Source organism: Cylas formicarius, unplaced genomic scaffold (genome assembly GCF_029955315.1).
Source record: "Cylas formicarius isolate icCylForm1 unplaced genomic scaffold, icCylForm1.1 PGA_scaffold_1__22_contigs__length_36826433, whole genome shotgun sequence".
NCBI classification, from domain to species: domain Eukaryota; kingdom Metazoa; phylum Arthropoda; class Insecta; order Coleoptera; family Brentidae; genus Cylas; species Cylas formicarius.
Genome location: NW_026844264.1, coordinates 25,810,672 through 25,828,046, shown reverse-complemented (window position 1 = coordinate 25,828,046; position 17,375 = coordinate 25,810,672). Strand labels below are relative to the sequence as shown.

Below are 17,375 nucleotides of genomic sequence, written 5' to 3'. Positions count from 1 at the left end.
TAATAATCTCGCCGAGTTAAGTGTGCCTTACAAAATAGAAAATAGAGTGTCTTATCTACATCACAATAAACTAAACGAGAGGGGGGCGTATATGTAGCCACCCACCTGGTTGTAAAGTCCTTCGAGGAAAAGGCGATCATGATGTATATTAATAGGGCACCGATAGTCATCTAAATTAAGTGCGGCTTGGGTGAACGGGTATCTGGAGTTTTAAGAATGACATGTCATATGTGAAGGTTGGTGGAAATTATTACCGTCAAATTAGATACCCGTTGATATCGGAAACTTTGCGCAGATATCGTATTTTGCAGGATACAAAGTCTGCGGTGGTCTAATTATTGTATAGACACCCAGTCCAAAATTATTTAATAACTTACGAAACAGAAATAAGTATAATTGCTGCTATAAAAATGTGCACAATTCAGTACTAAAACGTATATGCAACTTACAAACCTTACACCCTCTATCTTCTAAACTAACACAGCATATATTTTCGCCTATTATAAAGTGTAGCAAAACAAAATTTACAACCAGCAACTTCATCCTATAAAGAATTCAACTAAAGAATTTAAAGCCTGCAATTATTTACTGCAAAATTTCTTTTATGCAATTCAAAACTATAAGGTTGTTCGGAAAGTCATTTCGTTTTTTCCCGTCAGAGGACTTAATTACGTTTTTTCGAAACCAACTTTACACTTAAGCCGCATAACCATTATATATCTTGAGAGCTGATATTGCAAGGCTTGTGTGTGAAAAAGTTCTATTAATTCTACGCAGTAGTTTTTGGTTGGTGCCCTTTTAAATATGGAGAGCAATAAGCAGCATTTTCGTCATATTTTACTTTTTTACTTCAGAAAAGGTAAAAATGATGTCCAAGCGAGAAAAAAAATTGACGGATGTGTATGGAGAAGGCGTGTTAACAGTACGCCAGTGCCAGAACTGGTTTGCAAAATTTCGATCCGGCAATTTTGATGTCGAAGATGCACCACGGTCTGGAAGGCCGGTCGAAGCTGACAAAGATGCGATAAAAGCATTAGTTGATGCAAATCGGCGAATAACCACATGAGAGATCGGTGAAAGATTAAATTTGTCGAATTCGACTGTTTATGGCCATTTGAAAGGCATGGGCTTAACCTCGAAGCTCGATGTGTGGGTGCCCCATGTCCTTACGGAGCGAAATTTGTGTCGTCGCGTTGACGTGTGTGATTCGCTCCTCAAACGTCAAGAAAATGATCCATTTTTGAAGCGGATTATTACTGGGGACGAAAAATGGGTTGTATACAACAATGTTAAACGCAAGAGGTCATGGAGCAGAAAAGATGAACCGGCTCAAAGCGTGTCAAAAGCCAACATTCACCAAAAAAAGGTGATGCTCTCCGTTTGGTGGGATGTTTTTTTTGAGCTTTTGCCGGACAATACAACGATTAATTCAGAAGTCTATTGTCATCAACTGGACAAATTGAATGATTCACTTAAAGAGAAGAGGCCCGAATTAATCAACAGGAAGGGTGTAGTGTTCCACCAGGATAATGCGAGATCTCACACAAGTTTGGTCACTCGCCAAAAACTTTTACAGCTTGAATGGGACGTACTGCAACATCCACCATATTCTCCAGATCTGGCGCCTTCCGACTACTATTTGTTCCGGTCCCTGCAAAATTTTTTGGATGGCAAAACCTTTACCTCAAATGAAGATGTCAAAAACCACCTGAACCAGTTTTTTGCCAGCAAGGACCAAAACTTTTATGAGAGGGGAATTATGTTACTGCCAGAAAGATGACAAAAGGTGTTGGACCAGAATGGCCAATATATAATTTAATAAAATATTTATTCATTATACGAAAACTGTCTTTCATGTTCCCCAAAAAAAACGAAATGACTTTCCGAACAACCCAATACAAACTGTAATTTTGCCTAAATTCTAGAATAGCAAAAAAAAGTTGGAAAATATGCAAGATGATTCAAAGCGCAATTATCTAATCTAACTTAACTACCCAAAACTTTCTGGTTTAGGCCATAGAGTGTATGTATTTTTTTAAGTTGAAAAGTGTTACAATTGTACTAATTTCACAATTAAACATAGAAGCTAGGTGCCACCAAGTGCATCAACAAACCATAACGCAATTTTTTTTTTGCTCTAAAAATGCAAAGAATCTGAATAAAACGTTCACAATTAGCATATTTTTCTACTAAACAATTATTAACCATTAATATTAAAGGTCAAAATACCATTCGGTGTTTCAAATCTTTCACTCCGTGGCTAAAGTACTTAACACGCTGGAAGTGGCTCGCAACATTGTTTAATGGTATACACAAACTATCTCCAGTTCATATTCTTAAATAATCAAACTGTTATTATAAGTAATTTGTTATTGCTAAAAAAGATTTGTTAATCTGTGGTTAAGCAATTGCAGCTGAAAAATTTGTTTTGGTTAGAAACTTCCCCTGGGACAGGTAATTATGCACGACGCCCACGAAAGGCTTAACTTTCAAAAGTGGTCGAATTTACAGACGCCTATACTTATAAAATAATTGTCTTTTCTAAATCTTTAACCAAAAGCCTGATTGTAACTATGCCAATATATTTTTTTTTGCCAAAAAAGCTAAACCAAATTCAACAAATGCATTTAAGAGAATACAAAAATGAATTTATTTATAGAATTATCGGAAATCGAATGAAAATTTTTGAGACTGTGACTTGATTATTATCTACTTTTCAACGGGGGTAAGTTTAGGGAGTTTTGGTTAATTAATGACACCTATCATCATTAATTAGCGGACACCCTGAGCATACCCGCAAAAATTAAAGGGATAGTTAAGTTTCACTTACATTTTTTCGGTTAATTTCACAAATTTTATCAACAAATTCTCAAATTATAGTGATAATCACCAAGTAAAATATTTTGATTTTTACACGTTCCTTAAAAACGCATTAATTACTTTGACATAAATAGCGTAAATAAAATAATATTTTTACCAAATTTCGGTCGCTAAGCAAAGCCCTTATCGGCGTTCGGTATCATTCCAGCATGAACGATAGTAAAGTTGGTATCTGTAATTTCTCGTACACGCATTATTTTCGTTATTTTTGTATGGTTTCAAATGTTGTTTATACTGGTGCTTTAGACTGTTATCACTTGGAAAAGCGATAACGGCTTATATACGGGCTGATAAAGTTTTTAAAATACAACCAGTAACGTTACACCGTTAGCGATATGGAACGTACATAATCGCTTAATTCATTGGCGTAGCCTCATATTTTTTACTTCTTGTCGCAGCAGTGAGTAAAGGTAACGATTGCGAAGATTTTCTTCTAAAATTGACTTTTGACTGATCATTATAAAAATGTCGTCTTTAACAATCGTTTAAAAGTATTATAAAAATGCTAAAGAAGTTAACCAGAATAATATCCTTACAAATAGAATAAATATAGATATTGTATTTTTAATGTCAGTAACAAAGAAAGAGGAAATGGTCGAGGGTGGGAAGCAACTAACCAAAAAAATCATTATTTTATAATAAGAAACGCAAAAAAGCAATAACTTGAAGCCTCTAACCAGATTAAAAAAAAATGGAGGACACCTAAATACTTTAGAGAATACCTGGAGCACAGCGTTAACTTTGAAACCAATGTTTCTTTGGAAACACATTTTAAATAGGAATTAAAATAATTAAACATAAAATATTTGAAAAAATCTGTTCTAAGCTTGGCTAACCCAAAAGCCTCGTCACAAATATGAAAATTAGGGTTCAGGGATAAAGCTTTCTTTTATTCGTCTGATAAATTCCTGACTTATTAGATTCACAAATGCAACATTTTTGGGAACTCAATTCAGAAGGTTTTACTAAGTTAATTATAACCGCAACTATTTTTACTATTCCGATATCCCAAATAGGAGAATGAGCCACAAAGAGTGCAAAAAAAAATATCAGTGTGATAAAGTCTAGGCTATGAAGATTTCCGAAAACCGCAACGCTAACGTAGTATTGGATACTTTGTACACACTATTCCAGCACCGCATAAACCTTCGTCGGCATTGCATTGCATTGCCATTATGTCTCAGCGGGGGTGTTATATTAATAGCCCAAACACCTTTTCGCTTTTGTCAGTGGGATCTCCACTTAAATAATAATTAACGATATGACAAAAGAGATAGTTGAAACAATATTGTGACGAGCGCATCGCATTGGCTGGGCCCAGCCCTGCCCGCTTCTTGGGTAGGCGACTCGAATATTCGACCCCTATCACAAGCACACGCTGCGATTAAGAAAGTAACAATCTTAAGGATGCACTATCTAAAGTAACTTAGACCGTAGCTTAGACCATTATTTTCGGTAACCAGAAATTAGGTATTATCCACAAGTGACTAACCGATCTTTTTCTGGGAGACAATCGATTTTTCTAAATTCTATGCAAATACTATTAACAAATTTTCTGGATTTCTTCTGCGCAGTTGTAGATTAATTGAAATTACTGACGTTTCAACAATCATCTTGTTGGCTTCTGAGATTACCTGCATTTTGCATTTTTGTTTGCATTCTACTCTGTACTGCAAGATTTTTCAGTGGAAGTAGAATTGATGACGCGTAATAATTTTAGTTTGGTCGATTAAGATTTAATGTCCTGTTTGATGATTATGTTCGGCAAATGCTGATAAGCTTATTTATCGCAGTCTTAAGGCGCTTTCACGCAGTTTTAACCTAGATTTTTTGGTCCGGCCTCTTCAATGTATTCTTTGCCGCATATGCATGGAATGTAAACTCCTGGTGTCTAAAACGGAAATTGAAGAATCGAAGAAGTTGGGAGACTTTTGTGAGTAGTAAATCTGGTTTTAAAATTATGTAATCGCTTATATATTCGATTTAATATTATATAGCAACAAAATCAAAGACACCGTTTATTTCCATCCTGTTTATTTTGGTGTTGTATAATTACAACCTCGTGTGGGGTTAACTAGTTCCCCCATCGGGCGCCTCCCCAGGTGGCGGATCGGGGAATGCCTCCCAGATATGGGTGGTACCGGAGAAATGAAATACCCGGGGCGGACCAAAAACTAGTGAAGCGTCTGTTCTTCAGGTGAGAAGCGGCTTCAAACGACGTCTGACTCCATGTTAGGGGCGGTCGAAAACCAGAAGGAAAACTACAAACCCTTCAGAAGGCAACGGGAAACCACTGAAGTATTTTCCCAAGAAAACTACATGGAAGAAGTTGAAAGTGAACGGCCCTCAGTCTCCGGCAAAAAGAGGGTGCTAAGAATCCCCGGAGTCAAAAATAAATTTAACATAGGATCATGGAATGTGCAAAGCCTGTTCGAGGCTGGAAAACTCGCAAACACCATCAAAGAAATGCGAAGACTAAACCTAGCACTGTTAGGAATATGCGAAACAAGGTGGCCTTCCTCTGGACGTTGCATTACTGACGACGCAGTATTTTACCATTCTGGCAACGAAGATCAATATCACAGACACGGAGTTGGCATTATCGTGGATAAACACCTAAGCAAGGGTGTAACAGATTTTATACCATACAATGATAGAACAATGCTACTAAAAATTGAAGCAAAACCAATAAATATCAATATAATTCAAGTATATGCCCCCACCCTAGACAAATCCGAAGAAGAAATTGAATCCTTCTATGAGGACATCAAACAGCTCCTAAAGTACACGAAGCCGCATGATCTGAACATTATCCAAGGAGATTTTAATGCCAAAGTGGGCAAAGGAGAAGTGATCGGGGGAGTGGTTGGTCCTTGGGGTCTGGGAGAAAGGAACATTAGAGGAGACAGACTAATACAATTCTGTCAAGAAGAACATTTTATAATCATGAATACTTGGTTCTCCCTACCTCCGAGAAGATTGTATACCTGGAGGGCACCGCAGGATAGACCTGGAAATATTGTACGGAATCAAATCGATTTTGTCCTCGTTAACAAGAGGTTCAGCACAACCGTCTCAAGAGCGCAGACGTACCCGGGCGCCGACGTGCCATCCGATCATTGTCTTCTAACGATAAGCATAAAGCTAAAACTAGCTTTGTGCAAGGTCAACAAAGGTCAAATAAGAAAATTAGACACCTCGAAATTACAGCAGGAGAAGATAAAGTCTGATCTTAGGAACAAACTAAACCAAAAATTGAAACAAATAAAAGACCAAACATTTATTTATTTATCGTATGGCGTACATTGTGCTATGCTATTATATGTTCTCAGAGCATATAGATATTGATGTTACAATTTTATGTCTAAATTTTTAATATAATCAATCGCCTCTTCTGTTGCAGTCATAAAATCAGTGATAGGTCCTTGGTAGGCACGGTTTGGGCAATCTTTCACTATGTGAGTCACTGTTTGATTATTGGCCCCGCAGTCGCATTCTGGCGAGGTTATCCATCCCCATTTATGAAGAGCGTCAGCACATCTGCCATGGCCAGCACGTATTCGGTTCAATGTAGTCCACACTTTTCGAGGCAAGTCAGATCCAGCAACCTTCTCTGAAGTAAGGAAAGTTTGAAAGTGCGATGGGCATTTTTCCTGCCATCTTTGTTGCCAGGCGTTCGCTGCGTTGAAATTTGAGTCCAACAGCTCTTTAGCGGTGATTAGCGCTGGTTTCCTCGACTTCAGTCGTTTGCGCTCTAGATCGCCTATTTCATTGTGTATAGGTAGCTCTGTATTATTGTTTATTTTCTGATACTCCCTAACAAGGCTGTTTTTACGTCGAATTTCAGGTGGCAGTATGTGGCTCAGGAAAGGCAGCCAAGCAATTGGTGTGGACTTAATCGTGCCGCTGATTATGCGCATTGTGTCGTTCAGTACAGTGTCGATTCTCTCAGTGTGCGGGCTGTTAATCCACACTGGTGCGCAGTATTCCGCCACAGAGTAGACAAGACCGACTGCCGATATACGGAGCGTGTCCGCTGAGGAGCCCCAGGTGGTACCACACAATTTATGAATGATGTTAGTCCTTGTTCTCATTTTGCTTGCGGTCTTTATCAGGTGTTCCTTGTAGGAGAGCGTCCTGTCCAGTGTGACTCCTAAGTATTTGGGGTGGTTGTTATGGTTGAGGCGTTTTCCTTCGAAGTTGATGGTAAGCTCTCTCTTCGCTGATTGGTTACAAAGGTGGAAGCATGACACCTCTGTTTTAGTGGGGTTGGGCAGCATTCTCCATTTGTGAAAGACCAAACAGATCAACAACCACTGGAAGTATGGGAAACAGTTGAAACTACCATAAAGAACGTCACAATTGAATGTCTGGGATATGAAAAAAGACGCAGCAGAAAGAAATGGATGACTGACGAGATCCTACAACTAATGGACAAACGCAGACAGCACAAGAACACTAATCATGATGAATACAAGAGACTAAACTCACTAATAAGATCCGATATTAGAAAGGCTAAAAGGAAATGGCTGGAGGGGGAGTGTAAGAAAATTGAATACTTGCAACAAATACACAATACACGTGAAGAACACAAAAAGATGAAAGAAGCATCTGGAATGTATAAAAAACGACCTCCAGGAATATATACCGATGACACAAACAAATTCATAATAGAAGCAAATGAAAAGAAACAGCTGTGGGAAGAATATATCACAGATTTATTTGCCGATGATTCTCGTGAAGGCCTAAAAGACAACCAGTTAAGCGAATCATTATCAGGGCCACCTATATTGAGGGAAGAAATAAAGAAAGTGGTTATGGAAGCAAAAGATCATAAGGCTACAGGACCAGATGGTATACCAGGGGAGGTTTTGAAACTGATAGATGACGACAATATCGACGTCTTGCTCAAAATATTCAATTATATCTACAATACAGGACACTTTCCCCGAAGCTGGTTAAGATCAACTTTTATACCCCTACCCAAGAAAAGCAACGCCCGAAAGTGCAAAGATCATAGACTCATAAGTCTGATGAACCACTGCTTAAAAATTTTCCTCAAAATAATACACAGGAGAATACAGCACAGATGCGAGAAAATTATCGGCCCTAGCCAGTTTGGATTCAAATCAGGTATGGGAACACGTGAGGCGCTTTTCGGACTCCAAGTCTTAATACAAAACTGTCTAGATGTTAATAAGGACATATTTCTATGTTTCGTCGACTATGAAAAAGCTTTCGATCGTGTACAGCATTCAAAACTCATGCAGATTTTGAGAAAAACCGACGTCGACGACAAGGACATAAGGTGTATCCAGAGATTGTACTGGGGTCAAACAGCTAATATTACCATACAAAACATTATTACTGAAGATATTGATATCCGGAGAGGAGTTAGACAGGGATGCGTCCTGTCTCCATTGCTTTTTAATTTATACTCCGAAGCGATATTCAACGAAGCTTTTGAAGAACAAGAGTTGGGAGTGAGAGTGAACGGAATACCAATTTCGAATATCCGATATGCGGATGACACTGTCCTCATTGCCAATGATGTTGAGGAACTACAGAGAATGTGTACTAGGTTATGTGGCAGCAGCAACGAATACGGGATAAACATTAACGCCGACAAAACCAAATTTATGATAATCAGTAGGAAAAAACCAATGTATACAGATGCCACAATTCAGATAGAAAACCGAAATATAGAACGAGTAACACAGTTCAAATACTTAGAATGTTGGCTGCATGCAGGATGGAACTCGGAAAAAGAGATTAGGTGCAGAACAGAGATGGCACGTGCGGCATTCATGAGATATGAAAAAATCCTTAGAAATCGAGACCTGCACCTGTCTCTTCGAGTCCGATATGCAAAATGCTATGTTTGGTCGGTACTTTTGTACGGAGTGGAGGCATGGACTGTGAATGCAAAAATGATCAACAGAGTGAAAGCCTTCGAAATGTGGACCTACCGACGTCTTCTGAGAGTCCCGTGGACGGACAGAGTAACTAACGACGAAGTACTAAGAAGAGTTCATAAGAACAGAGAACTACTTACAGCCGTAAAACGCAGGAAAACGGCCTACCTCGGACACATTTTTAGACATGATAGGTATCAGCTGTTGCAACTCATATTAGAGGGTAAAATAGATGGCAAGAGAGGAATAGGAAGGAAACAGATGTCATGGGCAAGGAACATTAGACAATGGACAGGTCTAAAAACAATTGGGGAACTTGTCAACGCGGCAAGAGATAGAGACCAATTTCAGCGTGTGGTCGCCAACATCCATTAAGTGGATAGGCAGCGTGATGATGATGAACAGTTTTTCAGAAATTTCATAAGGTAAGTAGTGCGAATGTTTTATTTTTGTGGAAAAAATAAACTTCTGTATTTGAATGCAGATTTAAATATGTTAAAGCAGTTGCGGTTTTAGCGTCAGCTGGGATGCGAGAATTTTTTTTTAGGAGTAGGGAGCAATATTTCTTGAGAAATAAATAATATATAGTCGAGTTACTCGGGTCGGGGTTTATTAAAAAGTACAAAAAAAATGTCCAGACCGCGATAAAAGTCGAACCCGCATGCGGTCGCTTCGCTGTCCGCCGCACGTCTGCCACGGCGTTTTATTATCTTTGGAAAAGTTAATAAGGTTTCGTAAAAGGCGTGCGTAATTTGTGGCGAAGTTCCTCGGGAAGTTAAATACGTTATTTAGGAACAAATTAGCAATAGAAACAGGGTAATAAGTAGTTACATATACAATATGCGTTCATTTAAACTTGGACAGTGTAGGGTGGGGTAGGGTTTGGAGTAGGGTCGGCCCGCACGGCCGAACGAGCAGAGCGATTATGTCCAAAGGTATGCCTATTACATAATATAGGGGCCGTAAATACCGTAAAATTGATGGGTCTCAAGCGGATATGGTATTTTCATACATCTTCCGCTTCTGCTCCCAAATTTTACACGTCATTTTTTTTTTCCTAAACACATTCAACGCCGTTCAATGCGTCGTTTCCCTGCAAAATGTAATAGGCATATTTTGGCAAAATATTGAGGATAAAAAGCCACATCCACACTAAAAACTGTCTAATGGCCGAACTGTCAGCGGCCGTGTGGTTGTTGAACGCCGCAACCTTTTTTATGTCGCATTCAACAGTGCCTTGTATTTTCAGCATGAAGTCCAGTCAGAATAATTGTGCAGTTACATCACAGCATGACATATTTATCTAGTTTATTACTGGATGACGTAAATTGACACAGGATTTTTATTTGAAATCCGTCAAGATTAACATTTTTAAATATAGCGAATAATTAAACCATTTCAAAATAGCCCAACGATTTGCTGAAAAAAAACAAGCCATAATTTTAAAACTTGACTGGGTTAGATTATTTCACTAGAGAAAAAAATTCGGGGAAACCGCTTTTACCCTTAAACCCTATACACAATGTAAGTTTTCGCTGTTTCCATACTTAAAATCATCTCATTTTTATGTCTGATTGTAAAGTGTTGTCGATGATACTGTAATAAACCCCTTGAAACATGAATTGAATTTGAAACTTTCCCTTTTTCCAAATGAATAACATAATTTGTGGCACGGCTTCTTTGTGCGTAGGTAAACTCAAAAATCTATATACATTTTTCGCGGTTTTTGGATCGAAAAACTTCATTACTTTTCCTCTCTTATATGGCACAGCAGAATCGATACGCAAATATTCACACAAAGTCGATGGTAATGATATTTCACATGGTGGGTTAAAAAGGTTGGAATTTTGTTGTATAAAATGCGGTATTTCCAGCCGGAAATATCTGGTCTGATCTGATGCTTTTTTATTCAATTCAGTATGTTTGGACCAGACTTGGATATTTAGTAAAGGAGCGTCTAGAAAAAGCGGGCAAGACGATTCTCTACAAACAGTTCGGAAAAAATACGGTGAAGGAGCTAAATAATTTTACATGCTGGCTCAAAAAAAATAGCTTTGTGGAGTACGCCGGTCTTATTTTTAAATCGGGTTGTAAATCGTGGGACCACCATGACTCAATAAACATTGCAAATTTTTAAAGGTGATTTGTATTACTTTATTATGGGAAAAGTAGGCTTTTTTGAAACTATGACCAGAGATAAAAGTTTGTACCCAAGGAAAATCTTATTTCCTAAATACTAATATACTTTGGGAAAAAACTAACTTATGAAATTGTTTTTACTTTATAAGGTAGTTCAGTAAACAGCTGTTGCCCAATCTTAGTGAAGCTTTATTAACGATGCACTGTGGACTTGCTGAGCCAATACCTAATCAAAGCGGATATGTCATTTTCATACATTTTCTGAGTGTGCTACCAAATTTTACACACCAACCTGCACTTTACGTCATTTTTTTTTAATAAGGATATAACGCCACATCCAAACTAAAAACTGTCCAATGGACGAACTGTGAGCGACCATGTAGTTGTTGAACGCCGCAACCTTTTTTTTACGAGGAGGGTACCGTCCCAAATCGAACGAATTCATGCAAAGGTAAACCTAATTTTCAAAAAAGTTAGTTTTGTTTTGTTTTCCAAATACATGCACAAGTTTTATAAAGTGCAAGACCCTGAATACATCCAAAATATAACTAACCAAGACCCTCAGTGGGTTTTTCTGAGCTCCAACAATAGCAGGAAAGTGTGAAAGGTGCACAATCCGAGTGCTCCGAGTATCAAAAATCCACGGAACACAATAAGATCAACCACAGTGAATTATGCTACAATACCGGATAAAAAATTTCGAGGAAAATTGGCATAAACAACCGACACAAATATGTCTAGCTAACCGTATTTAGTAGCTTTTGTAATTTACCGTGTGTTATATACATACATAATACATAATATAATATAATAATATATATAATATACATACATAATATGTATGTTGTACATAATACAGCACCTTATGTAGCGACTATGAAAAATGCGACAGATTGAAAATCTCGTTTTAACCAATGACATAGCGGGATTCAACAATCAACATGGCCGATGACAAATCGTCAATAAGTTTAGATGCAAAATATGTCCAGATCTAGACAACAAGGAGTTAAGTGTCTGGATATCACTGTTTAGAAAGAAAATGGCGCAAAATGCGGGTTAGTGGGTGAAGCATACGAGGAAAATTAGTCTGTTTTCTACAAAAATATCATAGTTAACAGAGGCATCCATTTTTAACGTAGTAGGGCCCGCATATTATGTAATAGTTACATGGTTATAAGTTAGTTACAAGCAAAGACGCTAAACTCTCAGCAGAATTTGTCAAAATTAAATAGATCCAAGGAATTAATTGTTTAACTAGTTCGAATAGCTAATCAATCAAACTGTTAATCAAAAGTTAAATATCTAGTACATCCCTATCTTGGTATTTTTCCTTGATTTATTTTTATAAGCAGATGAAAGAAAAACAAAATTTTCTAAACAATATACTTACGCACATCTTTTAAATTTTTGTTAGAGGTATTATTCGTTTGATCGACTTGAAATTTGAGAGGTGCATAGGGTTCCAGTAATAAGACATACTCTAATACTTTCAAAGTGCTTCTTAAATGACCAATTTGCACCGTAATTTTAATAAATGCCACTTTAATCACATTTTGGCAAGAACGGAGCGAGTTGGACTGACGTTATCAATATGTCGAACACAATACTTTTTTGACAACCATTTCGGAACATTTTTGCAAAACAGCACGATTATATTGTTACATCACTAGTACTATATTTAAGTAAGAAAGTGGATGTCTTGTAGAAAAAATGATACCGGCTTGTTAGTCGCCAACGATCGAGTGTGTAAATACGTGGTATTTTATTCTGCGTTATACGGACGATTAGTAAATTGTGTTACTGAATGGCGTGAGCATCAGAACTAGCAAATGTCAAATATGGCTGAAACTCCTACCTAAATACCGGAAACATCCTAACAGGCTTGCCAACATAACATCTTAAAGTGAGTAGAAGAATTCTATTTGAATCTTCACAGTGTTTAACGTCGCTAGGTCTCCAAATTAAAAAAAGAAAAAAATAAACATCAATGGCTTATTATATATGATTAACTAATACCCGGCAGAATAGCATCTTTATCTGGATCCTAGGTAAAAATTACATACATAAAAATGCATGAAAAATTATTGTTTTCTTCTCGATTTGTTCAAAACAGCATGCGAATAATTGACAAAAAAATAATTTTTAATAAAAATACAAACGCTTGTGACGAAACTTAAAAATGCGATGTTTTAAAAAAGCTAAAAAACATGTTATGCGCATTTTGAAAGAACCTAAATGGAATCAACTATTCACAGCTATAATACATTCACGATTTAATGACGTAATTAATGATTGAACTGAGGCGGCTTTTACTTGATAAAAATCCATTTATCAAAATAAATAAGAACTAAAAGTTCAGATTTTCACGAAATTATATATTTTGACATGACAATTGTTTCGACAACACCGTGTCTTTATCAAATGTGTGTGTTTTTTAATAATTAGTGATACAGGAAAGGAAAACTGCGACCGACGGTCTAGACTGACTTCGGAATGTCAAAAAATCCCATCTTATGATCACAGACCATAAGACAAAATATTATTCGCGCTCAGCTGGACTCGACTTTTAAGATCATGTAAACAACCACAAAAGTCAAAAAGTCAAAACTTTTAATAATCGTCGAGAATGTGTCTTACGAGGTGTGTTCAAAAATTAAGGTGATTTAAGTTTTATCAAAAGTTATTTATTCATTTATCAAAATGTTGTAACCTTCAAAGTAATCCCCCCTCCCCCCAGATGTGCCAACGTTTTTCGCAATCCTCGAAGCACTTCTGGTAAGCACTTTCTGGTATGGCAGTGAGTTCTTCCAACGATTTTTTCTTTATGTACTCAATCGTTCAAAACCTCCTTCCCTTGATGGGTTTCTTGAGTTTTGGGAACAGGAAAAAGTCGCCGGGAGGCATATCCGGTGAATATGGTGACTGAGGCATGATTGTGGTTTTGTTTTTGGCCAAAAAGTTAAACACAAGCAACGATGAGTGAGCAGGTGCATTATCGTGATGCAAAATCCATGTATTGTTTTCCAACAATTCCTAACATTTTCTTCTCGCAAACGGCGCATAACTTAGTGGTAATACTCTTTGACCGTACGACCTTGTGGTAAGAACTCTCGATGTACTACGCCACGATAATCGAAGAAAACAGTGACGTGCTTTTTTCGGTATTGGCGATTTCCAATGGAAGAACCCATTTGGACGACTGGGCTTTGATTTCGACGTCAAAACCATATACCCATGATTCATCGTCAGTTATGACCTTTTTGAGCATATCAGGATCACCATTGACGTCGTTTAACAGATCTTGTGCTATGCTCCTTCGATGGTCGTTTTCTTCAAAATTAAGCAGTTTCGTAACAAATTTTGCTAAAGGTTTCATGCCCAAATCTTCGGAAAAAATGCATGGCACAAGCTAATAGAGATGCCGACGTCTTCAGCGACTTCTTTAATAGTGATTCGACGATTTTTCAACTTCTCCGACGCTTTCATCAAGTTATTGACGGCCTGGGGCGTCCAGAGCGAGGTCATCTTGGAACAGCTGGTACCACTTATCAACCTCTTTTGTTGCTCAAAGTAGATTCACCATATGCTGTTGTCAACGTTTCAAGTGTTTTGCACACAAAACGCGTCTAACGCTTCCGTCTCTAAAAAAAATCAACATGCAAACTGACTGAAACTGTGTACATATGTTAGGGATATGTGTACCTATATAACAAAAAATATATCGAAGATCAAATGTACTTAGACCCCCCAATTGCAAAAGTCACATTACTTTTTAAACACACCTCGTATATGTCGACATCCCTGCTTCGATGGAAAATATTTGTTTAGTAACCGGTTGCTAAAATAGTTAGTTAGTCATCAGTTTTTTACCCCGTTGTATGATCGAATTTATTAAACATGAAATAAGCGGTTAATAATGGAAATCGATAGCGATAAGGAAAAAGAGCAGACGAAGAAAGCGCGGTTCGGAATTTGGATTGATTGATTTCGCGATACAAGGGGGTTCGCTCTCGTCGAGATAGTGCGCCTTAGTGTTCGCCCCGGTCTTTCTCTTTTTATTCCCCAAGAAATACCAAACACGAACTGTACGTGTGTTTCTACATGGTTTTGTTTTGGCGAAGTGCAGATAAGAACGCGATAAATTTAGAAACGTTGCGAGCGCTACGATAAGGGAAACCGAATGGATTCTGGTTGTTTTAATTTTCGAGCAAAAAAAGAATTAGTGAGAGACTGGGGGAAACCCGATTTAAATGTTGAGATAAGATATACAAGGCGAAAGAGATCCGGGCGTTAACTTTGAATTATCATGTTTTGCATTAAAACATACCACCTGAGCGACGAAAATTCCCCGATTCATTGAAATTACGATTTTCGAAACAACTACGGAACTATTCGGAATTTTAAAACTTTCCAAACGGCATGCTTTAAAGCGCATGGATGTTCGATTCGAATTTGGGGCGTCCTGCGATAAAAACTCAAAAGTATTAACAATGATAACAATGATAACAATTTTTGAGAATTGGAACAGTTGTATTGGCAAGCAACCATCCTTCGTTGTATGGTAATTTGGTCAGGATTATCGCCTTTTCCGGATGACCATATCCCATACACACCAAATCGAGAAGACCTGAGAAACCTTTGGATATAGTATATGTCCCAGGAGCTCTTCCGAGTGGAAAAATAGATAAATAAACGCGCATAAATGTTCTGAAACTATGAATAAACCGGAACTTAATCTAATTTTTAAAAATATCAAAGAATTCGAATAAAACGGTATAATGTGGTATCCAGAAAATATAGGTTTCTTTGTGGGTATAGTTTAAATGTTTCATATTTAATTAACGCTAGGTATGAATTATGGGGGCCTAATTATAATTTCTGATATTTAGAGATGTTATGAAACCGATATTTAGTGGGTATAGGTACTTAACCCCGAGTTTCACCCTGCATATATATTTACACGTTTTGCCCTACCTACAGACCTACCAAACAGAACGTAAACATTATCTCAAGATTAACATCCTAGATTTCAAATTACTACTGGATGTCCTTTGTTTACATCCGCTATAAAGTATAAAGTAGGTATCAACTTAAAGTACACCTACAAGCAATACCGTTTTGTAAAACTCTGGCCGGATTAAAACAACGAATACAACGAAGACACCCCATGACCAATATTTGTTTCGACGGGTAAATTGTACCTTTTAGGACAGGTTGACCGAGTTAGCTCGCTATATCAGCAATAATTTAATTGCGCTTACCAAAACAAACAGTTAAACCATAGAACTACTTAATATAATCGGTTAAGGAATCTAGACAAAACGACATACTTTTTAGGGGCTTCGGATTGCTTTGCTTACGCCTAGACATCGCTGACTGTCCCACTTCGATCAGATTTTTATTCGGAAAGCTCAGTCACATGGCACGAACGGGTCGGAAACACAACAAAAATACAAAATAAAAACACACAAAAGCACCACGAGACGAGAAAACACAACAAAACAATAAGGCAACAAAAACAACTAGTAGGTGAATATATAAACAAAATCAAAACCAATGTTTAAAACGGAGCGCGGCTTTTTGCCGGCATTGGGACGACAATTTTGACAGTTTACGTATATGTCGGCACACAGATGGCGGGCATAAACCACACCTCCGTTAGAACGGCGAGCGACTGTCGGGCAAGAGAGAATGACTCACGGTGATTGTTGCTGGCGTCGGTGCGATGTTGCCAGCTGGCGCTCAATGTTCCGCGAAAACGGGAACAATAAAGTACTGTCATTTACTTAACTTCACAATCGTATTGGCAGTTTTAGCTTAAATGTTCGTTATTTCGAATGACCATTCCTAATGTTGACTTCAAATTTACTTTCAAACCCGAGAGGGTACTCTCCTGCCATTTTATTCTCCAAAATACCATTGCCACTGCAGAACGCATTTTGTTAAATGAAACTATTATTTTTTTTTTTTAAATACTGAATTGTATTGATAATAAGCACCAGTAGTAAATGTAGCATTCTACCATTCTAGCTAGAATGTAGTTTAAATTCTCGCTCGGTACAACATCTCGATCGCTTTTGACAGGAGAAGTTAATCGAAAAAGTATGCCGAAAACAATCCAGGTTAAATAAGACTTATTTACAAATGTTTTGTAGTCATGTAGGCATTTCAGCCTTTACATTACAAACCAAAAATTAAGATTTAACGTACTTAATTAATAAGATGTGCGTGCTCTTTGGGAATCAACAACCATTGAACATCGACGGAGATAAATTAAGAGTTTTGTTTGCTCGTCTAATTCCAGTTGCAGCAATTATGCACATAGTAGACATTGCTTCTGATTAAATTATTTATATATCCGAAACGAAACGTTAAGAAAAAGCGTATTCGATGAAAAATTGGAGCGATAAGTGTTCCTTGAGCAGATATTGAATCTTGATA

General features: G+C 37.5%; 1 protein-coding gene across 2 annotated transcripts in view; it reads right to left on the bottom strand.

Annotated features, from left to right (window-relative positions):
* The window catches only part of LOC132696788 (zinc finger protein ush), a 213,301-nt gene extending 196,802 nt beyond the window's left edge, over window positions 1-16,499 (bottom strand). For both annotated transcript variants that reach the window (XM_060661816.1, XM_060661818.1), the window contains exon 1: window positions 16,265-16,499. In XM_060661816.1, coding sequence (XP_060517799.1) covers window positions 16,265-16,304 — 40 coding nt within the window. In that variant the 5' untranslated portion in view covers window positions 16,305-16,499. The remainder of the gene's footprint in view (window positions 1-16,264) is intronic.
* Between the last annotated feature and the right edge of the window lie 876 nt (window positions 16,500-17,375).